Genomic DNA, 26,305 nt, shown 5'->3' with positions numbered 1-26,305 from the left:
CCACACAACTTCCTGTTATCAAGAAGGCAAATATTTTCAACGTTTTATAGTTAGCGTTCATGAACGGTAAATAATAACACCTTTTTGTAGTTTTCTCAAGTTTCTTTTTTGTGTGTGTGCTCATATCGATGCTGGTTGGTCAGTCAGTGTAAACCAGTACGTAAAGTTCACTTTTGTCCAGATGTGATGTAATGCCCCCCAACTCCCATGCTTATCCTCAACGATATCTCAACCAATGGAAGAGGCTGAAAGGCGAAACATCCCCCCAATCAGCAACCAGGAGAAAAAGGTCCCCCCCCCTCTCCTGTATCTATATTTACATTCATACCAGTTCAAGGACTACTGCTGATTACTACACGTCTGACAGTTTCACAACTTCCTTTAACAAAACTCACCAGACATAACAAGGACCTTATTTATAAAGGCTCCACCGCTGTAAGGTTCTCATTAAATAAGATACAAGAACGCGCCTAACTGTCTACTTTAATCCAAAAATAACGAACAAAAATAAAACAAAAATACAACTCGTGACGACACTAAAAGGAGACAATTACTGAAAAATTAACCTGTTATTTACCTTATTTTTGTGTTGTATACAAAGGTCCTTCAGTTATATATATCCTTACTACTTCGGTTAAAAGGACTATACATCACATGAACCGCTTAGAATCTGACCCAAGGACGCTGGGGCTGGGACTGACACACACACACACACACACATCACGTACTGACAACTCTTTACAACCAAGACACGTTGAGTCCCATGACAAACCCCCCTGACACCACTACCACCATCTGTGACACCCCTGACACCACTACCACCATCTGTGACAACCCCTGACACCACTACCACCATCTGTGACACCCCTGACACCACTACCACCATCTGTGACACCCCTGACACCACTACCACCATCTGTGACAACCCCTGACACCACTACCACCATCTGTGACAACCCCCTGACACCACTACCACCATCTGTGACAACCCCTGCACCACTACCACCGTGACAAACCCCTGACACCACTACCACCATCTGTGACACACCCCCTGACACCACCACCACCATCTGTGACAACCCCTGACACCACTACCACCATCTGGAGACACCCCTGACACCACTACCACCATCTGTGACAACCCCCTGACACCACTACCACCATCAACACCCCTTCACTACCCATCTGTGACACACCCCCTGACACCACTACCACCATCTGTGACCCCCCTGACACCACTACCACCATCTGTGACAACCCCCTGACAACACTACCACAATCGTGACAAACCCCCTGACACCACTACCACCATCTGCAAACCCCCTGACACCACTACCATCTGTGACAAACCCCTGACAACACTACCATCGCCAGCCCCTGATCACCATCTGTGACAAACCCCCGACACCACTACCACCATCTGTGACAAACCCCCTGACACCACTACCACCATCTGTGACAACCCCCTGACAACACACTACCACAATCTGTGACAACCCCCTGACACCACTACACCATCTGTGACAAACCCCCGACAACTACCACCATCTGCTGACAACCCCCGACACCACTACCACCATCTGTGACCCCCCCGACACCACTACCACCATCTGTGACAACCCCTGACAACTTCAAACCTGACCTGACACCACTACCACCATCTGTGACAACCCCGACACCACTACCACCATCTGTGACAACTGACCTCTGACCCCCTGACACCACTACCACCATCTGTGACAAACCCCCACAGCACTACCACCACATGTGACACCCCTACACCACTACCACCATCTGTGACAGCCCCACACTCACTACCACCATCTGTGACAACCAACTTCACATCTGCCCCCCCTGACACTACCACCATCTGTGGCTAACCCCGACAACACTACCACCATCTGGAACAACCCCTGACACCACTACCACCTTGTGACACCACAACACTTCATCTGTGACAACCCCACAACCAACACTACCACATCTGTGACAACCCCACACCCTGACGACACCTGACAACACTACCACCATCACCGGCCCCACAACCCACACTACTGCACCTGCATTACAATCCTGTGACAACACCACTACCACCATCTGTGACCCCCTGACACCCACTACCACCATCTGTGACAACCCCACTGACAACTATCTGACCTCTGACAACCCCACACCCCACCACAATCTCCCTACAACCACCTACCACCATCTGTGACAACCCCCTGACAACACTACCACCATCTGTGACAACCCCTGAACAACTCATCTGTCATCTGTGACAAACCCCTGACACCACTACCACCATCTGTACCAAGACACCCCCCGACACCACTACCACCATCTGTGACAAACCCCTGACACCACTACCATCGTGACAACCCCCCTGACACCTACACACCACCATCTGGCAACCCCCCTGACACCACTACCACCATCTGTGACAAACCTGACACCACCACCATTGCACTGCCTTGCACCCCTGACACCACTACCACCTATTAGCCCCAATACACTACATTTCATCTGTGACCACCCCACAACTACTACCACCATCTGTGACAAACCCCTGACACCACTACCACCATCTGCAACCCCCGACAACACTACCATCGGACAACCCACACTCCACCTCATCTGTGACAACCCCGACACCACTACCACCATCTGTGACACCCCGACACCATCGCGACAACCCCTGCCCTACCATCTGTGACAACCCCCGACCCATACCTACCCACCATTCTGTGACAACCCCCCTGACACCACTACCACCTCTGTGACAAACCCCTGACACCACTACCACCATCTGTGACCCCCCTGACACCACTACCATCTGTGACAAACCCCCACAACACTACCACCATCGACACACCTGACACCATACATCGTGACAACCCCCTGACAACACTACCACAATCTGTGACAACCCCCTGACACCACTACCACCATCTGTGACAAACCCCCACACCACTACCACCATCTGTGACAACCCCCCGACAACACTACCACCATCTGTGACAAACCCCTGACACCACCATCTGTGCAAACCCCCTGACAACTACCACCATCTTGACAACCCCCTGACCAACTCACCACCTGTGACAACCACCCTACCACCATCTGTGACAAACCCCCCGACACCACTACCACCATCTGTGACAAACCCCCTGACCTACCACCATCTGTGACAAACCCCCGACAACACTACCACCATCTGTGACACACCCCCGAACCACTCACACCATCTGTGACAACCCCTCCCTGACACCACTACCATTTGTCATTTGTGACCAAGCCCCCAGCACCAATACCACCATCTGTGACAAACTCCCCGACACCACTACCACCATCTGTGACAACCCCACGCGCATACCGTGAACACTAAGGGCGATATCCTGCATGAGATATGTCGCTTTCACCATACTGAAGTAATGTGACGACAGACTGTACCCGCCCGCCTAGCGAGAATAATAATTAAACAGACATGCACTGCTTTAACTAAATACGTCCCTTTAACTCCAGCTGGGAGACTGTATTAACGTAAGGAGTCTCCGCGCATCCTGACCATGTAGGGTCATACTGTACAGCACCACGAGGGACCACAGTATGACTGCCGCCCCTAACCCCTCCCCACCTCGGCCCCCCCGGAGTCAACACAGCCAAGCGGGCGCCAGATTCATGGCAAGGTTACGCAAGCATGAGGAACACGTGGTCCACACACACACGAAGATATTTTAACAAATTGGTAGACCCACACCCCTGCACTGGTAAGCTACTCGCGCACTTGCAATACTAATCGATTCCACAAACACACAGGCAACATTATATGGAGAATTATTATGATTTCTCTATCATCTCCCCTTATTATTCTTATCCCTTCATCTGCCCACCTCGTGCTGCAGGTATCTATCTCCTCACCTTCAGCTACCAGTGGTTCAGATCTTAATCACTCACACACCTCACCACCTCCTCTTTCATCAGAGACCAACACCATTCTCTCCCTCGCATTATTACATAATATTTCACGATAATAAATCTCGTACAAAACCTATATTCTTACATCTATAGTGACAGCGTTTAAAAACATCAACTCCACGAGCAATATATTGATAAAAAAATAGTACTGGGTGGCCTGACCAATACCGCCAGGCTGGTCTAGTTGATGATAAACTTCACGTCATCATGTGTGCAGTGCATCAGTGAAATAGATTTGCCTCCGGTCTCCACACTGATGAGACCTAGATATTAAACAGACACCAGTATACTAAATAAGCACCTTATGCCTCGGTTGGCAATCCTGGGTTGAACCGAATTACTGTTTGCCATTATTTTTGTATACTGTACTGTACCCGGCGAGTTTGATGAGATGTTAACGTTGCTCAAGGTGGGAAATCCGTAAACGCCATCATGAAATTCAAACTGGATGTTGGGGAGCAGCATAAAGGTTATCTTGTTTGTATATCCTGACAGATTCTCAGTTTGTGAACGCGCACGCAAGCGAAAAAAAAGTGTGTGTAATGAGTAAGAGCACCATCCTTAACCTAACAGTAGTCTAATGAAGGCGCCACACCATTCAAATAACATTATCTTGGTGAATAAACTGAATCATAATCAACTTCTTGCTTAGAAACGATGACATGACTTCACAGACCAAGTTTTTTTCCCCAATTAAAGTACTGAACATTTCCACGACCTCCTACAAAGTTCCACGAGAGAGAGAGAGAGAGAGAGAGAGAGAGAGACTCGCTGGAACTTTGCAACACACCGCTACAATACACAGAGTCGGACAAGCACCAAAAAGTGGTTTCCAATGGATTAGAAATTGACTGAAAAAAAAAGGTTGAGAGTAACACAAAGATCTGTTCTCATGGCAGACCTTGTGATCTATACGTCAGGATATACTGTGCCTCCACCTAACCTAACCCAATTTAATCCGCCCCAGGTAGCATTATAAGGTATTGAATCACGAGATAAACTACATAAGCTGGGGTGTTTACTCTTCAGGTGATCCTACTCGCACGTAGCTAAACAATCTGGCAGTAGCGCAACAAAAAGAAACAGCGGTGAAAAAACAACTCGGGAGACAAGACAAAAGCACCTCATTCTAATGCAAAAGTTCATCCATTTAATACCACGTAGTTCATCACAAGAAACCTGACGAAGATGACAATACCGCTCCGTTACCCTCCCATGGGCTACACGAGACCACCACCACCAAGACGCAATTACGACTGGAAGAACAAGTACAATATGGGCTAAATAAAGGGCATACTGCTCCTGAACTTAAACACATATTAATCATTCAATCATAAGGTGACGGTCTGACTGCCCCCCCCCCCCAAACACGGTAATTCTCATTGACATAGTTAAGCCTTTGAACAAGATGGTGGGAGGAAAAAAAATAGACAATTTACTTAAAACTATAACTTGAACACGAGGCCATTAAAAGTCAAGCTAGTCGAGTCATCATGAAGGACAAACAAGAACAAGTACTTCTCATCTCTCTCTCTCTCTCATACATAACCCCACACACACAACCTGCCCCCACCCACACATGTAAACACACACCCTCCTCCTCCTCCACCACACAGACCAGTTTAACCAGTTAGAGAGAGGCAGGTGTGAGCCAGAGGACATTAAACTAGTGGGTGGGTGTACAGTAACTTACCTACAATACCGGATACCTAAACAGGAAGGACACATCTATTTAAATAACCTGTTTGAGAGAGAGAAAAAACGAAAGCAGGAAGGAAGGAAGGAAGGAAGGAAGACTGACTTGACTTACTTTTGTACTGTTATGCACCTCTATTTACATCTACTCTCTGATTTTCCTTGATTACACACGGTGAAATATTCAACACAACGGGATGTGGTGTGTGGAAGTGGGGAGAAGGAGAAAGAAGCAGCATAAGAGGGGGAGGAAGAGGAAGGGAAGAGCTAAGAGAGGAAGGAGGAGAAAGAAGCAGCAGAAGAGGGGGAGGAGGAGGAAGGGAAGAGCTAAGAGGGGGAGGAGGAGGAAGGGAAGAGCATAAGAGGAGGAGAAAAGAAAGAGCATAAATAGCATAAGAGGCGGAGGAAGAGAAGAGCATAAGAGGGAGAAAAGGAAGATCATAAGCGAAGGAGGTGAAGAAGAGGATAAGAAGCGGAGAGCAGACGAGAAGAGCAGGCGGAGAAGAGGAGGAAAAGAAGAGCCGGGGGAGGAGGAAGAAGAGGGTGAAAGACCTTGGCCGCCATAACTTCCTCCGGGTTCCCCATAAGACAAGGTCGCCATCGTCCTCCCCCTCCCGGACCCCCTACCAAGAAGCCGTAAGAAGCGGTGACGAAGCAGAGGAAAGAGACGGCGAAGAGAATGGGAAGGGGGAGAAGAAGGAGTAAAGGAGGAGATAAAAAGGGTAGGGGGAAGCTCGGGAGTGGATGGTGGGAGAGAAGGAAGAGAGGAGGAGGAGGAAGGAAGGGGAAGAGAGGGAAGTGGGAGGGGAGGGGGGGGCCGAAGGTCGTCGAACTCCTTCATTTTATTTTACTAACACGGCCTCCCGACTGCACCACACACACACACACACCACCCTACCAAGTGTGTAATAAGCTGGTGTGTCCTAATCTTCACTTGATCCATGTTGCAAAAACTGGTTCTCGGAAGGACACACACACAAACGAACACCGCCCCCCCCCCCCATACATAATCATTATCTGGTGAGCTTGTAGGGCGCTGGGGGGTGCGAGGGCTGTGGGGAAAGGGGGGGTTGAAAAAGGAGGATAGTTAAGATGAAATTTGGTAGTAAGATTAGGTTAGGTTATGTAGGAATCAAGTGTGAGGTGAGAAAACCTACAGTCTGTACATTACACTACGCAGTTATGAACACGAGGACACACACACACACACACACACACACACACACACGTCAACATTCACAATCTGGAGAACTCACGTAAATAATGAACTCCTCCGTTGTCTTATCTGAGTGGAGCTAAACACAGACAGCCACACGCCCTCACTCGGAAAAATAAATATATGCAAATAGATAAAATAATATAAATAATAACAGTATAAATAATAAAAAAGTAAATAAAACGGTATTAATAAAAAAAATACTACTATAAAAAAAGGATAGTACTAATGGGACATAAATAAAAAAAAGGTAACTAATTAATTTGAGACCGAGAAAAAACGAGAAGCAGCCGAAGGAACCCCAGTTCACCCAAGTGGGAATGGGTACCTTATGTTAGATCGGGTAAGGGATGGTTGGTCGATTAAAGCAGTCGGCCTCACTGGAGTACGATGACTGTACTCGAGTGGTTGTCATAGTACTCGAGGGCTTGTCATCGTACTCGAAGGGGTTGTCATCATACTCGAAGGGTTGTCATCATACTCAAGGGGTTGTCATACTCGAAGGGTTGTCATCATACTCGAAGGGGTTACCGTCAACTTTGCCCTCAGGTTCTTGGCATCGATACTATAAACAGTTTTCAGACATCCGGTTATTTGGGATCCACACGAGACAGCGGAGGGGGGGGGGTGTTAAGGCTCTCTGTCCAGTTATTCATCCAACTGCGGAACTACTGGCATCAAATAGGTCAGGCTGGTGGCGCCACACACACACTTGTACATGAAACTTGGACTGCCCAGTGTATGCCCAATCGTGTCTCGAATGTTATCTCATTAGACCTTAGTGGAAAGTCCTACCAACTTTTTTATACAATGACAATGAAAACAAATAAACAAACAGTAGCCAGACATACATATTATGGCTGGAAATGTGTTTATAATGAAACACTGTAAACAAAACATGTTGCTGGGTGTGCTGTGTGTCGACAAGCCGCGGATATGACGTCACCCATCTCCCGCGCCATATTGTTTGATTACAATCTCGGATAAACGCCGCCCCGAGACTGTATATTTATGGGAGACCTTTGCTCCAGTATCCTCATGACGCCAGCAATGTTTACGTCGTCATGAGAGGCGATCATGAGTCATCTTCACTACACACTCTCACCTTACCTGATGAATCTTTAACTATTTCTCAAGAATAATACCATGGTCACACTACCTCAAGACGTAGAGAAACTTGACGGTGAAACTTTATCCATATATAAAATTCAGTCATCGCCACTCGTCACCGCGTTATTATTATTACTATTGTTACCGGGAGGAGGCGTCGCGGCTACACTATGGGGTTCTGATGGTTCCTGCAGTTAACACCAGGAGGCCAGCGTCATTGTACTGTAGGGTGGCCTGGGTTACCTCTTGATTACTTGTGGCCATTCTCTTGCCAGCTACGGTGAGTTGGCAAAAATTACATCCGTCCGTAAAACTACTGTACACTGTGCCTGGTGGTAACCGGGACACCAGGCCATCAGACAATTACCGGTAACTCCCACAAGCATGGATGACGACGATGATTAATATTAGGTTCAAGTACTGGATGAAATACTTCTGTTTCTCAATAAAAAAAAATAATAGTTTGAATCTACCATTGTTGATGTGATTGTGGTAACTGGTAAGGGTTGTAGTATTGATGGTGGTGGTAGTGTAGTGGTGGGGTGGTAGTGTAGTGGTGGGGGTGGTAGTGTAGTGGTGGGGGTGGTAGTGTGTGGTGAGTGTTAGTGGTGGGGGTGTAGTAGTGTAGTGGTGGTAGTAGTGGTGGTGGGGTGGTAGTAGTAGTGGTGGGGGTAGTAGTGTAGTGGTGGGGGTAGTAGTAGTGGGTGGGGTAGTAGTGTAGTGGTGGGGGGGTTGTAGTATTGATGGTGGTGGTAGTGTAGTGGTGGGGTGGTAGTGTAGTGGTGGGGGTGGTAGTGTAGTGGTGGGGGTAGTAGTGTAGTGGTGGGGGTAGTAGTGTAGTGGTGGGGGTAGTAGTGTAGTGGTGGGGGTGGTAGTGTAGTGGTAGGGGTGGTAGTTGTGTAGTGGGGGTAGTGTGATGGTATGGTGGTAGTGAGGAGTGGTAGAGGAAGTGTACCCTATATGGAATGACTCTTGATAGTGGTATCTGGTAGTGGCAGCGTTGGTGTAATAGTGGTAACTGATAGTGGTGGTGATGGTGGTAGTGTGATGGTGGTAGTGTAGTGGTGTCGGTAGTATGTTGGTGTTGGGTAGCGTGGTGATGGTGGTGGTAGTGCTGTAGTGTGATCTTGGTGATGGTGGTAGTGTGATCATGGTAGTGTGATGGAAGTAGCAGTGAAACCCCATGTGGTGATATTCCTGGCAGTGGTAGAATTCCCAGAACCAGTGTGGTAGTGGGTTAGAGATACGGGCGTCCCTCCTAGGTTCTCAGGAAGGACTTGATCATTAGTTCCACACGGAAAAGTGGGCTCGTACCCCTTCTATGAACATCCAATCAACGGTCACTATTATTATTATTATTATTATTATTATTATTATTATTATTATTATTATTATTATTATTTGTGTGTGTGTGTGTGTGTGTGTGTGTGTGTGTGTGTGTTCATAGAGTTAAAGCTTCTGTAAATAAACCAGTTGTGAAAGGTCAAGTTTATTCAACAAACGCCACAGCTGGACAACAAAGGCGGCTGTGTGAGGTTGACCTTCACCCCTCTGCTGCTGCTAAGAACGCCACAGTCACCCCTTTAACCATCCCTGAGTACCCACTTTCTATGAACTGATGTCTGGTGGTGATATTTTCTCGCATTCACACACACACACACACACACACACACACACGCGAATAACCACACCTAAGATAGTTTTCTCAGAACTTGGGGATAAAAGAGCTACAGTCTATGTATAGTCTCAGAACAGTTCCTTGACCATATAAGTCGCCATCACTGTGCTGGAGCCTAGTAAAAGTGAACCAATTTTCAAAGTTATCATATCAACATTTGGCATAAACTAAACAGACGACCCTTTCAGAATCAATCTTCGTATCGTTAGGAGAAAACTATCGTAAGGAACTGTTAGAAACCATTGTATCGAACTTAAGAGAACCAATCAAAATAATATATCACGTGAACTTTTTAGAATCCGTCCTTGGGTCATAGATTAACCGAGCCAATCTGAGTAATGTTTAACGTAATGAGATTTTATTATCCGCCTTTGTGTCGTATGGTATGTAAAGTGCAGCAGTTAAGAGACACGCTGAGGGAGGGAGTCAAACTAAATAGTGCAGTATAAGAGAATCTGAGGCCCAGCTGTAGGAGACGGTGGTGCTGGGAGGGGACGGGGAGGTAGTGAAGCCAAGTCCAGGTGGCGACAACGACGTGTGTGTGTGTGAAGAACGTGCAGTGGTGGTGCAGAAAATCCTGTTACACACACGTCTTCGTCGGCACCTGGACTTGGCAGTGGAGGTACCAGGGTTCTGTCTCCACATTCCAACACCTCACCTGCGGTGTTCCCCAGGGGACCAAGATGGGACCACTGTGCTTCCTGATCAACGACGCTCTATCGGACACTCCTCACAGGTGGAAGTACGTGGACGACTGCACTGTGGGGGTTACAGTGGACAACACCTCACCGGACTATTCATCGCTACAAGGCACCCTGGACAGGCTACAGACATGGACTACGGAGAACAAGGTCACCATCAACCACACCAAAACCGTAGTCATTCACATCAATACCGCCACCACTCCAGTGCAAGCTCCAGCAGTCACAGTGGGTGCCCATCCTCTCCAGTTGGTGCAGTCTATCAAACTCTTGGGTGTTACCATATACCACAAACTGAACTGGAAGGCCCATGTAAACAACACAATCAAGGCAGCCTCGTACTGACTCTACATGCTACGACGGCTCGGGTCACTTGGGGCACCCACGCCAGAGCTGAGGACTACCTACAACGCCTTTATTCTCCCCAAACTAACGTATGCGTCACCAGCCTGGTCGTCTTCTCTCAACTCCACCCAACAACGTCAACTAGAGAAGGTACAGAAGAGAGCCTGCAGAATCATGGTCGGCGCAGACTACTCCGGCTACAACAACGCTCTCTCCACCCTGCAAATGCCATCCCTCAGTGACCTCCACCACCAACCACTAGCAAGGTTTGGCAGTGGACTACTACACCATCCTCGTCATCGCCACCTCCTGCCACCGGCAGTCCCCCGCCCACCTCGCGCAGTCCGCCACTACAACAAAATTCAGCCCATAAGAGCCCGCACTGATAGATATAAGAACAGCACCATCCCATCTATTGTTAAAATAATAAACAACTCCTGATTTATGTACTGCACAGCCCTGTAAATGTATTTAACGCATATCATTGTCTAAATCAAATGTAAGTTTGTATATTTTCAGCCACCGTCTGCAACTCTATTAATAAACCCTTTATTATTATTATTATTATTATTATTATTATTATTATTATTATTATTATTATTACACACACACACACACACACACACACACAGATCATGACTCACGACTAAATCACCACCGTCATTGTACCCCATCCACAACTACTACATATGTTACCACTGCACCATCACCTCAACATCAATACTTCTCCCACACCACCTCCTCCACACTACCACCACCACCCTCCACACAACAACAACAACAACCACCACTGCCGTCCACCACAACAACCACCACCATCACCACCGCCCACCACACCACCCTCCACACACTACCACCAGCACACCACCCTCCACACACCACCACCCTCCACAATACCACCACCACAACCTATCAGTCACACTACCCCCCACAAGTTAGGAATTCTCACATAAACAAATAAGCTTGACGGCCTTCCTACGTCTTCCAGTCTTTTTTAAGGTGTCAGAGAGTCAGCGGAGTTCACCGGGACTTTACCTCGATTTGGCTTCAGGTGAGGACGTGATTCTGTATAAGAGAAGCACCTGTGGCGTGGGTTAACCTCCTTCAAAACGTGGGTATGTATCTAATCTAATCTGGGCATGGGTAACTACCTTCAAGACGTGGGTATGTATCTAATCTGGGTATGGGTAACTACCTTCAAGGCGTGGGTTAACCTCCTCCCTTCAAGACACGGGTATCTAATATGACCATGGGTAACCTTCAAGACGTGGGTTAACCTCCTCCCTTCAAGACACGGGTATCTAATATGACCAGGGGTAACCTACAAGACGTGGGTTAACCTCCTCCCTTCAAGGCACGGGTATCTAATATGACCATGGGTAACCTACAAGACGTGGGTATATGTATCGAGTGAGGTCATGGGTAACCTCCAACTACAAGCTCTCACAGACAAAACACAACCATACTAAACGTTACTTACCTTCCAGCCGAGGTTCTCAAAAAAGGTACAGAGTCTGGACTGCCCGGTGGTCTTCCCTCCACATGGACCTGTAAGGAGACATAAACACACCACATAAGGTATAATCCCCAGTCTACCAGCGCCCAGGAAGCAACAGTGTGAGTGAATGAGAGGATAGCATGGAGGCGTGGCGAGGGGTTCTTCGTGGTGGACCGTCACGTTGTTGATGATGAGCAAAACAACCATATACATGTTTGGAGTTTGTTGTGAAAGGGAATATATATATATACAGTAAACCCTCACAATAGCGGACTTCTCAATAACGTAAACCCTCCCAATAGCGGATATCCTCCCAATAATGGACAGGGTATGTAAAAGAATTAGTCTAGTGTTGGGAGAGAATACTTGTACTACACCAATATAAATGAATGAATGAATGGCAGTATGTAGGTAAGGTGTGGCTGTTATTAATCCCGGCCACCAAATAATGTAATCACCAAATTCACTATCATCAGTGTTCACCATAAGTCATGATTAAATTCACCACCATCATCAATTACTGTCATATCCATAAACACATTAGTTACCGTTATACATATTTCAACACCATAATCACCATCACCATGTTCAACACCATAATCACCATCACCATGTTCAACACCATAATCACCATCACCAATTCAACACCATAATCACCCCATCCAGCTGTTAGTGTTATATAATGAATAGCAAAAATTGGCAAGACACCGTACGAACCTATTGATCAACGATAATTTATACACACATTGGCAGGGATATATATCGATCAATAATGCTCTCTCTCTCTCTCTCTCTCTCTCTCTCTCTTCCCCATGCAGGTAGTTCATATAGGTCACATGAGTGAGGGTGAGACAGGTGAGGAGGTGAGGAAATAGGAACAGCACGCCATTGACTACCCATTAGCGTGTGGAGGGAGAAACGAGGGAGGGTGAGAAGCGAGGGAGGGGGTGGAGCGAGGAGGTGAGCAGCAGTGGGGGGCATGAGCAGGGGTCTATTGTTAGCGTGTGATCCGCCCCATCACCCCTCCCTATTTTAGTTACACGCACCCCTCACGCACAGGCACAATTGCAGAGACAGGCACGTGTGTGTGTGTGTGTGTTCAGACTGGTGGTGATCTCACATGACCCAGCTGCAACATGTGACGTGACTGGGAATGATTCATCCCACTCCTCTTCCCCTCCTCACCTTGCTATCCCCACTCCCCCTTTCCTCCCTCACCTTGTTATCCCCACTCCTCTTCCCCTCACCTTGCTATCCCCACTCCCCTTCTCCCACCTTGTTATCCCCACTCCCCTTCCTATCCCATCCTCTTCCCTCACCTCTCAACATACCGTCTCTCCCCTCCACCTCACCTCCGCCTCTCTTACGTCATGCCTCCCCCCTCACCTATTTTCACTCAATCCTACACACACACACACACACACACACACAGTCCACCATCTTGTGCCCAGCCCCACGTGGTCATCAAGTACGATGCCGTAAGAACATCAAAATGGAGGAAACTGCAGCGGGCCTAATGGCCCATACTGGGCAGTCCCATTTACACCCAACCCCTATTGCTCATATATCCACCCAACCTATGTTTGAAGATATTCAGCGTATTCGAGTTAATAATGATGTTTGGTAACTTGTTCCATTCATCCACTACTCTATTTCCAAACCAATGTTTACCTATTTCGTGCCTAACTCTAAATTTTTCTAATCTAAAACCATTGTTACGAGTTCGCTCCTGGTTGGATAGTTAAGAGTACCTTAGTAATGTCCCCTTTGTTCAGCCCTGACTTCCATTTATACACCTCGATCATATCGCCCCTCACTCTACGTCTCTCGAGGGAGTGCAAATTAAGATGCTTTAACCTGTCTCTGTACTCAAGGTTCCTAATGCCCGGGATTATTCTTGTCATTCTCCTCTGAATTGTTTCTAAGGATTCTATATCCATTCTGTAATACGGTGACCAGAATTGAACTGCGCAATCCAAGTGAGGTCTCACAAGCGCAAGATATACACGTAGCTTTAGGATGACCTCTCTAGTCTTGTAACTAACACTCCTTTGTATGAACCCAGGTACTCTATTAGCCTTGTTTCGAGCAAATAAACAGGAGGCAGCCATCTTGCATCACTACCACGCGGTCCAAGACATTATCACAGGTTTCTAGGAATCTCTCGCGCTCCCTACCACTACTACTACTAACATCACTAGTACCACAACTACCACCCCTGTATCACCATCACTTCCACACCTACCACTATCAGTACTAGTACCACCACTACCACATTTATCACCACCAGTAATAATTCTACCACCACACTTACCACTACCACAATTACCTCCATCAGTATCACAACCGTTATCAGTACTACAACTAACACCGTAAAGGAAGGTATAATCCCAAGGGTGGGTAGCCCGTGCCTTGATAAGGTAGGCCATGGGCGAGATTGTCACAGATAACCTCGTTAATATTTCCTCTTAAGGTACGGTGTCCGAGTCCTTTGATTACGATAACCAATTCCGTCCTCAAGGAGTTAATCTGTAGATAATAAACACGCATCAACCTGACTCAACTTAGGCCACAAGACAAATATGGATTCTCAATGGTTCCTATTAATTTTTTTCCAGATCACCTGAAGATTAGACACCCCAGCTTAATTTACCCGATGCTGCAAGGTAATTTTGGGCCGGGACGGCGGTCAGACGGGTGGACAGACAAAAGCAAGTCGATGCTGGCCGAGAACAAAAGTATATCAACATGACGGTGACGCTCTCAATGTTGTGGTCATCAGAGGTCACCAGGGGTCACACAGTCCTTATATATCACATGGATCTTTTTTCGGTATTATTTTTTGTAATTATCACACCAATGTTTACTCATCCACGCGCCAAGTCACCATCATGGTTTGTAAACAAGTAAAAGATCCCTGTGCTTGGATGTTTTTAATAAACAATTGAAATCTGATTATATTTCCATCCATGACAACCTATGAATACATTCTGGACACGCTTCCCTAAACCTCTATGATGATGAAGATGGTGATGTCATCCAGTCACTCCGATACAAATAATCATTGAAATTAACTGTCGAGTCAAAGAAAAAATACTTACCGCGCCTGATGTTCTGAAACCCATGACGAAGAATTTGGGTGAAGTTCAGACTGGAACCTCGAATCTTTTGTCACTTTATCCAAATTCATCGTCATGGGTTTCAGAATATAACGCTCGTGGGGGATGAGTTGGCACAGTTACCAGACAGACAGACAACCGGGGACGAGGGGTGGAGTTGCCACACACTTACAATATTAACATATACCGCCCACTCCCCCTCTACACACACAAACACATAATAGCACACACACACACACACACACAAACAAACAAATCAAATGTAAGTCTGTATATTTTCAGCCACCGGCTGCAACTGTATTAATAAACCATTACAATGTGTTGCCATTGCAGTAACACACTTTGATTTTGTGCAACGAACTGACCTTTAACAGTTGGTGGCGCGACACCATTACACACTGCATGTACTAACAAAAACTAATTATCTTTACAACAGTCACCTATTTTTTGTCACATTAATAACAGTAATTATAATCATAATATAATAATCAAATAATACAATAATAACAATAATCAAATAATAACAGTAATGATAACAGCAAAATAAGGAGTCGAAATTTACGTAAATCAAGTATCGGAATATTACGTGTCATTATCTTGAAATATGATCATAGTAATTTTCTACTTATATACGGTAAACTGATTTAGGGGTTCGAGGTCAGGGTTTGGAGGTTCGGGCTTCAGGGTTTGGAGTTCGGGATGTGGGTTTTGAGATTCGGTTTATGGGGTTTCGGGTTAGAGATTCTGGGTTTCAGGGGATTGATGTTGGGACAATTGTCCATTTTATTCATTTGTTGTTCCAGTGCTTGTGTTTCGTGTCCCTGAGAGTTGAATTACGTTACCTTGATCTATAACAACAACAAACACATATTATTCTTGTAATATAAAAGATTTAATAGCACTGGCATAGAAGTTGGGGTAAAATTCGCATGATTTGGACGTAAAAATTTGTATTTAAATCGCACAAGGTTCATCGATTCAAGCGCCACTTTGACATGATCGATAAAACAACTGCTTGTATTCAGGTCACTTCCAAGCCTCCACACCACACACTGTACAGTACACACCCTCCCATACTCACACCTAAGTATAGTTGCATTGTCAACAAGAATTACAGCATAAAAATATATAAACAGATAGATATACAGAAAAATTTTTATTTAGTTAATAATCGCTAAGTAAATTCGCGTCAAAAAGAAAAAATATATATATCGTAATGAATTTGTCCCGTTAGTTCGGTCCCTCAAGCTTCTAAATATTAATGTTGTTTTCAAGTATGACTCAACCATTACCTCAACCATTAGGCTAGATAGATTCATAAGAGAGTGGTAGTAACTCTCGACAGGAGCTGCCATGCACAGGCCAACCGGCCTATTGCAGATTCCTTATTTTCTTATGTTCTTATTACCAATATGTTAATAAGAAATAGCCCAAGTTTGAATGTAAATGGAAGTGTTTATTGTATTCCATATAGCAAATGTAATTGTAATTATGTAGGACAGACAGGAAAAACACTGCAGCTCAGAATCAAACAACATAAGTACAATATCAAAACAGCATCTGAAAGCAGTGCCTTGTTTGTTCATGTTAGGAATAATAATCATCCCATTGCTTGGGGAAAAAGCTTAGAAGTATTTAAATCATCTTGTGTCACAGAAAAGACTTCTGGTTGAAGCTAGTTTGATTAAGAATTAAAATCAATAAACCTTAGTAATGGTCAGTTCAAAACTGATAATATGTTACATAAATTTATTTGTCAGTGTCCCAAGGTTAAAAATGCTTTGAAAACCTTTGAGCTAGATGTATGATAGTTATTTAGTGGGTCCTTATTTTGACCTGACCTGACTAGTCACGTCACCCCCCTTCTCTTAAGCTCCTCTACGTGTGTGTTGGTCTGGGGATTAGTGGACGACATCATTATGACCTGACCTCATGTTTGTTAAGTTACCCTGTATTTAACCTCCTGTCCATGTAATCCAGTTGCCTCTGAAGATGTCTTGAATAAAGACAAGCTAAGGTGCTCCGTTGTTTCCCTTTTCCATGTGATTTTATCAAGATATATAGATATATATATATATATATATATATATATATATATATATATATATATATATATATTTTAATGTTAAATGTTTATTTATATATATATATATATATATATATATATATATATATTATATATATAAATATATATATAAAATGGTTAACAGTAAGTTTATTTTAAACCAATACAACCTAACGCCGTCAAAGATTTATTTCGACTGGGATATGTATTGTACTGAAGAAAACAACCCACATCACTGAAGCTTCAAAATAATCCAAACACGCCGTCTGAAATGTGAATATTCTCACGTACACTAAAACATCAACTTAATGTTGCTTGGACGAAATTGTCAACCCCGCTCTGTTACTTGTGCAATTGCAACACGTCTCTCACCCTTCAACCAACATTATTACTAACCGCAAAACAACTTTTTTTTGGTTTACTCCATGATTCTTATATATTAAAGTGCACAGATTCTTTTCACCCACCTACAGGTAACGGGACCCACTATTGCACCTCCAGTCATCTACACACACACATCAACATCCTCCTCTTGTTACACCTGCTACTTCGCGTCACTCTGCCTCTCCCCTGCTCATGCTCTTCCAGTACTTAATCTGTCGCTCTGCTCACAAAATACCATGAATGTTAAGATTTTTAGTTCCTTCTAAACTTCATGAAGAACATTTGGGAAATACCAATACTGTATGTGAGTTTTACTGCGAACTGTGTGTGTGTTGGGGGTGGATGACTGGATGGATGTGTGTATGTGGGGGTGGATGGATGGATGTGTGTGTGTGTGTGCGTGCGTGCGTATGTATAACCTCTTGTGTCCGGGGTCGCCTCTGCAGTTACCCAAATAAAATATGAAAAGTGGCACCATCGTCGTGAAGGAGTTGGTGGAGATAGTCTACTTGAGGCGATCAAGTTCAGAGGTTCGAAGTTCTCTCACTCACTCACTCACCTAAGACAACATCGCGCCAACGCTGTACTTCAAACATGACCTCTTCACATTCCCTATTCATCTCAATCTTTACTCTCTCGTCATGAAGGTACACAATAGGTAGATGCACAGCGCTAACTACTACGATCACCTGTATGTCCAGACATCTCCTTTAACAATGCAAAGTTGTGTGTATAAAGGGCAGCTGCATGGTGATGTATAATGTTAGCTGCTGCGACACTGTGCCGCCTCAGGTCTCTTGCCTATTTATCACCACAATACACCACTTTCCTTTATGATGGCGTTGAAATTGCACCGAGTCAATTCTAAGCTGATATTTTTTTTTCATCCACAGTGACGGGAATGCATGTCTTAAGAATCCTATAGAGAGTGGTTGTAACCCTCGACAGGAGCTGCCATGCACAGGCCAACAGGCCTATTGCAGAACTATTTTCTTAAGTTCTTATACAAAATACAGCGACCAAGATGGCGTCCAAATTGCATTAAGACTGCACCGTATATTGCATGCCTCCTCTCTCATTCCGTTATGGTGAAGAAAAAACTAAATTCTGAGGTCAGACTTCAGCTTTCACGGGTGGGGCGGTCGATAATGAGATACAGGTACTGCCTTCCTTATGACCCCCCTCCCCGCTAGCACACCTGCCCTCATTTACTCTTACTCACCCCAGCACAGTTGCGCTCACACACCACAACCCGGATTTAAGACACCAAGATCACATTAAATAGTCGTCGAGACAACAAAGCTTTACACTCAAACAGACGGATCCAACACAGATGAACAGACACATACCTAAACACATGAGTTGAGATAAGATAGAGAGAGGAAACCATCTTGTTAAGTCATCACATATCACGTGTCAAATGAGATCTTTGCGTGCGAGATGTGGAGTAATCGTCTCCCAGGTGAGAGGGTCGATTTGGCACTTTTTCAGGTTTGTCTTAAGACTATCCTAATACCTTTTCAGTTGCCCGCTTGCGTTACGTTTACTATTTATTAGGTGACTGTAAAGAAGCTGCTTTGGCAGCCTACTGTCGTCCATGCGGGTAACATGGCCAGTCCAGTGTATTTGTTCATGGATAATGGTAGCCTCGCACCACACGAGAAGGTGCCAATACTTTAGAATTAGCCCGACTGCAAACCGAGGCAGACAAGCGCCAACGCCCGAAAGACGCTGCCACCGCCCTCCAGTATCGGCCTCTTTAGTCACCTCAAAACTCACCAATGAAGGTGACATCCCTAATAACTCGTATCACTGCTGGATGGTCGTCATACTCGATTCCGAGTGGCAGCGAAGAAGAAGTATAGTAGTAGTATGTATTAGGATATTTAATGTTAAGGTAATAAAATGGTGGCGAAGGTGTGGCTATGGGAGGCTGGAGGCCACGTTGTTAAAAAAAAAAGTAGTAGTAGTAGTAGTGTCACGTGTACAAGGCAACAGTAGGTAGGAAAACAAGAGACAAACAAACCCACAACTGACAACATACACCACACAACAGAACTAGGAACTTGTTTTACTACAGGGGGGGGGCTCTTCACTCTCCGCCCTCACCTGATTAATTCACACAACACACAGGAGTAAATGGCGGGTGTGTGTACTGTACAATGTCTGCTTCATATGTGGTGTTGCAAGTCTAATTATTTATACCTTAGGCTTACGTACGGTTGAAAGAGCTATGTAACAGGAAGGGTTGAATATAAAGAATAATAACTGACTTAAGTCGTATTGAGTACTGTATTATTATTAATGGTTACTATTATCATTACTGTTATCATTCAAAATTAATAACAGGAAAGTATGCGGAGTTCATGCTTGCCTTCTTGACTCCTGCAGTTAAGGGCCCGAGTGCCTGAAGGTGCCTCGTCACACTATCCCAACCACGCGCCCAAAGTCAAGAGGTCATCAGCGTGACCTATCTCCTTCACCTTCCCTGTTGGCCGCTGTAAACGCTTTTGCGCTTCGCCTTGCACGGGATGCAAAGGGGGTGCCCAATAAACTAGCCTCCTCGCGGGGCTAATCTGAGTCTTCCTTCTTAATATTTTCTTGCAACTCTCACCTGACGTCTCACCTAAGCTCCGCCCATTACCACCGTCATCAGCAACGGTTACCATTCCTACAAGATGATTGGTAGTTGGTATAGACACAGTAATGGGATGTAGCGGCCAGTGGATACAGAGCTCACCTGCCATGTGGATTGTTGGTTTGAGCTCAATGGGCAGTAGAGTTGTGTCTTGTATGCCCCCCCTATGATCACAACAAGCATCACCACAACTACCACCACCACTTACAAGCATCACCACAACTACCACCACCACATACAAACATCACCACAACTACCACTTACAAGCATCACCACAACTACCACCACCACATACAAGCATCACCACAACTACCACCACCACATACAAACATCACCACAACACCACCACCACATACAAGCATCACCACAACTACCACCACCACATACAAGCATCACCACACTACCACCACCACATACAAGCATCACCACAACTACCACCACATACAAGCATCACCACAACTACCACCACTTACAAGCATCACCACAACTACCACCACCACATACAAGCATCACCACAACTACCACCACCACTTACAAGCATCACCACCTACCACCACCACATACAAGCATCACCACAACTACCACCACCACATACAAACATCACCACAACTACCACCATACAAGCATCACCACAACCACCACCACACAAGCATCACCACAACTACCACCACCACATACAAGCATCACCACAACTACCACCACCACTTACAAGCATCACCACAACTACCACCACCACATACAAGCATCACCACAACTACCACATACAAGCATCACCACATCTACCACATACAAGCATCACCAACTACCACCACCACATACAAGCATCACCACAACTACCACTTTACAAGCATCACCACAACTACCACCACCACATACAAGCATCACCACAACTACCACCACCACATACAAGCATCACCACAACTACCACCACCACAGACAAGCATCATCACTACTACCACCACCATCACTACTACTACTACCGTCATCACCACACCGTCACGTACGAAGGCAAACAGATCCTGTGAAGATATTTTAGTAATCGATTTATTGACGTGTGGCAAGACTGATTGGGCCAACCAACCCTGGAGGACAGATCAACATGGAGGCAGCTTCCACCCTCCTCCTACTGTTGCTACTACAACTACTACTACAACCACTACTACTACTACTACAGAGCTTACACTCTTCTTCTTCTCCTCCTCCTCCTACCAACACAACACCGCCTTCATGACACTCCCACAACACAACCACCACCACAACACAACCACCACCACCCTCCCACAACACAAAGCTCGATCAGACTACACAAAGATCACCATGTCTCCAGTGATGTGAGGACGCATATACCCAACTCATTTAAAAGTTACGACAGGAAGACGGATTAAACGAGATTCTTGCATTTCAAATTTTCCCGCTCCTAATCGGTGATGCGTGAACGTACCAAACTAATTTACAATCAACTCATGAGTCACCAAAAGGCATTCTGGCTCTAATTTTCTCAAGACTCGTACATTAATTTTACTACTTAATTGAATAATAAGAGACGAGGTTAATGTTTACGTATGAATCTTGAGTTGTGATCTTGGTCATCTTTGTCATGTTGCGTCGTAGCAGGTTACCCACCCCCATTACCCTTGAGTTACCCACCCCATTACCTTTGGGTTACCCACACCCCATTACCTTTGAGTTACCCACCCCATTACCTTTGGTTACCCACCCCCATTACCCTTGGAGTTACCACACCCCCATTACCTTTGAGTTACCCACTTTACCCTTGAGTTAACCACACCTCCATTACCCCTGGTTACCCACACCCCATTACCCTTGAGTTACCCACACACCCCCATTACCTTTGATTACCACACACCCCCATTACCCTTGGAGTTACCCACACCCCCCATTACCTTTGAGTTACCCACACCCCCATTACCTTTGAGTTACCCACCCCCATTACCTTTGAGTTACCCCACCCCCATTACCTTTGGTTACCCACACCCCCATTGCAGGTTACCCACCCCCATTACCCTTGAGTTACCCACACCCCCATTACCTTTGAGTTACCCACACCCCCATTACCTTTGAGTTACCCACCCCCATTACCCTCGAGTTACCCACACCCCCATTACCTTTGGTTACCCACCCCCATTACCCTTGAGTTACCCACACCCCCATTACCCTTGAGTTAACCACACCCCCATTACCTTTGAGTTACCCACACCCCCATTACCTTTGAGTTACCCACCCCCATTACCCTTGAGTTACCCACCCCCATTACCCTTGAGTTACCCACACCCCCATACCTTGAGTTACCCACACCCCCATTACCTTTGAGTTACCCACCCCCATTACCCTTGAGTTACACCCCCTTACCCTTGAGTTAAACCACCAACCCCACGTCAATACGGTACTTATGGGGATGGGTGGACGTACTGAAGTGATAGTAATACCTTTGAGGGGTCGTACTGTAGGAAGAGGAAACTAGTGGGGTTGTGGGATGGTCGTGTGTCTGTAGAGGGTAGTACTCCCTCCTTCAGTACGACTCTTTGACTACCACCACGACTACCCTACCACTCACTATCATGACTTCGACTGCGCTACCACGGCCCTCTAACCACAACCCTACCTACCTATCTACCACGATCCAACCTCTCTACCACGACCCTCTAACCACAACCCTACCTACCTATCTACCACGATCCAACCTCTCACCACGACCCTCTAACGACAACCCTACCTATCTACCACGATCCAACCTCTCTACCACGATCCAACCTCTCTACCACGACCCTCTAACCACAACCCTACCTATCTACCACGATCCAACCTCTCTACCACGACCCTCTAACCACAACCCTACCTATCTACCACGATCCAACCACACTACCACGATTCTGGCTTCACTACCTCGACCCCCCTCCCAACCACTACCCCCTCTCTCCAGAACCGGTTAGAGCTAGGTGGTCAGTGGCACCATCACTGGGGCCACTAGCACTGCGAGGTCTTAACTCACGCAATGCCACTTGGGGGGCGGCGTTCAACTCCTCTCCCTCCACCCCCCCAACCACCACTACCCCCTCTCTCAGAACCGGTTAGAGCTAGGTGGTCAGTGGCACCATCTGGGAGGCCACTAGCAATGCGGAGTCTTGGCACCAGCACTCACGCAATGCCACTTGGGGAGGGCGGCGTTCAACACTCCTCTCCCTCCCCTTCCCTTCCCTCCCCTCCCCACCTTTGGCATCCCCTTCTTCCTTTCTTCTCCCCATCATGGCACCTTCCCTCCTTACTCTAGCATCCTACTACTCTTCCTCCTCCCTCCCTTACCCTAGCACCCTCTTCCTCCCTTACCCTAGCACCCTCTTCCTCCTTACCCTAGCACCCTCTTCTTTCTTACCCCCACCCTCCTCCTCCATCCCTTACTTAACCTGGCACCCTCACCCTCCTCCTCCTCCCTGGCACCTCCCACCACTACCCCTTTGGCACCCTCTGACAGCCCTTTGGCACCCTCACCCCCAACCCTGTTACTCCCCTCCTCACCCTCAGGCAAATGAGAGGATATCGTAAGTGAAAACGAGGGTGTGTGTGTCAATCTACATTAATTGGAGAAGCCACTTAGGAAAATTAAGACTCAAGACAGGAACCTTAATAGAATTTACTCTTGTGTCGCAGCTTAAGTAAATAACCTTTAAGAATCCGAGACTTTAAGAAGCCATATTAGGAAGTGTATCGTTGCTATATTTAAAACACATGTTGTTGCCAGTACATAGAGAGCGGTAGATGACCCCGCGTTTTCTTTAATTCTATATCCGTTTTCTAATAAGTACTTTGTGGGAGGAGATGGGAGGGGTGACGTCAGGGTGGTGACATTGGGGAGGGAGGAACGTCGGAGAAATGGGGACCGTCGGTGCATGAAAAAAAAAAAATCTTGGGTAAATTAAGTTATCTGAATCACCAAGTCTGTCTGTCTGTCTGTCCTCGCTAATGTTATCGAGACCAATGCACCCCTTGAAGACTGATATCTTCCGAGTGGATATTTCCTGATGATATCTTTAAAACTCTTGAGTACGATACCAGAGTACAATGCATTAGTCGAGTACTGATGATAACGCGATGTCTTGAGTACAGGTTATAAAGGACTTTTTACACTTGGAGTACAGACCTCATCATACTCAAGGGGCTACATCATCATACTCTAGGGGCTACATCATCATACTCTAGGGGTTAATCATCATACTCAAGGGGTTAATCATCATACTCAGTGTTAAATCACCATACTTTAGGGGTTACATCATCATACTCTAGGGGTTAAATCATACTCTAGAAGTTAAATCATCATACTCTAGGGGTTACATCATCATACTCTAGAAGTTAAATCATCATACTCTAGGGGTTAAATCTTCATACTCTTAGGGTTACATCATCATACTCTAGGGGTTAAATCTTCATACTCTATGTAGAAGTTAAATCATCATACTCTAGAAGTTAAATCATCATACTCTAGGAGCTAAATCATCATACTTTAGGAGCTAAATCATCATACTCAAGGAGTTAAATCATCATACTCTAGGGGTTAAATCATTAAATCATCATACTTAGGGGTTAGATCATCATACTTAAAGGGGGTTAGATCATCATACTCAAGGGATTAAATCATTATACCCCAGACCATTATCACAACACAAGTATTTACTACAGACTGACTCAAAAGCCAAGCATTATATCATTCCCCTCATCAGCCAGTGTTATCAGCAGGACAATTAACTGACGGCTGACAATTCCCTAACACATGGATGGTGTTCTCCTGACCTCATCAGCGGAGCATGGGTGTGTAACACGTGTGGTATTCTTAATAGATAAAGATCCACCAAAATTAATATATAACCTTGGTCTATTTACACTGACTATCTGCATTAATGGCGTCGCCTAACAGGTGCTAAGTGAACGAGTTTGTTTAGTTAAGGTTGAACAGGTGATACGTGAACGTTGCCATATAAACCCTTGAGTTTCGACCTTACATCCCCGGGACCAAGACAGTCTCATCCCTGGACCTTTTACAGCTACAAGTCTTTAACACTCGTATAGGCCTACAACTAGTCACCCATTAATAAGAATGTATATAGGCCTGGGGAAAAAAAGACACGACTATTAGGGTGGATGGTTCTATAGTCAGCTCCCTGTATCTTCCTGCTGGTAGTGATGATCAAGCCAACTTCACGACACAAGCTGCCTACATTCTATATATATATATATTTTTACTGAAAATTAACCACCCTTATGCTACTTAGGGAGAAGGTCAGGTTAGTGATAGATTAGAATTAGGTTAGAATTAGTTTCGGTTAGATATAGGTTAGGTTAGGTTAGAATTAGGTTCGGTTAGGTTTAGCCCCCTTATCATGCGAGTAGCGGCCCGTCCGGTCACCACAACATACCTACACACGCGCCTTACACGACTCTCCTCTTCACTATCAACACCAAGTCACTGAAAGGGTATTTATCTGTTGCGGGGGTAGGAGGAGGAGTAGGAGGGAGGGGGGAGAGGTAGAGAAGGGGAGAGGTAGAGGAGGGGGTAGAGGGAGGAGGGAGGAGGGGTAGAGGAGGAGAGAGGAGGGGGAGAGGGGGGAGAGAGGGAGAGGTGGGGAGGGAGAGGGGGAGGAGGTAGAGGGGAGAGGTAGGGGAGGGGGGTAGGAGGGAGGGAGGAGGGGGGAGTAGAGGAGGAGGAGATGGTATAGAAGGAAGGGAGAGGAAGGAAAGGGAAGACGGGAGGAGGAGGGAGAGAGGAGGAAGAGGCGAGGAAAAGAAGAGGGTATAATCAGCATGACAGATCAGCACACTCACTGTTACAACACACGTCATGAGTTTCTTAATAATAGCAGCATGTCACTGA

General features: G+C 45.8%; 1 protein-coding gene across 1 annotated transcript in view; it reads right to left on the bottom strand.

Moving 5' to 3' along the window:
* LOC121860826 (TRPL translocation defect protein 14-like) overlaps nucleotides 1-26,305 on the bottom strand; it is a 61,850-nt gene that overhangs the window by 26,260 nt on the left and 9,285 nt on the right. The window contains 1 exon segment of the mRNA XM_042358213.1: nucleotides 12,201-12,268. Coding sequence (XP_042214147.1) covers nucleotides 12,201-12,268 — 68 coding nt within the window.

Source organism: Homarus americanus, unplaced genomic scaffold (assembly GCF_018991925.1).
Source record: "Homarus americanus isolate GMGI-L3 unplaced genomic scaffold, GMGI_Hamer_2.0 scaffold23617, whole genome shotgun sequence".
Taxonomy (NCBI): domain Eukaryota; kingdom Metazoa; phylum Arthropoda; class Malacostraca; order Decapoda; family Nephropidae; genus Homarus; species Homarus americanus.
This window is presented reverse-complemented; position numbering and strand designations above follow the sequence as displayed.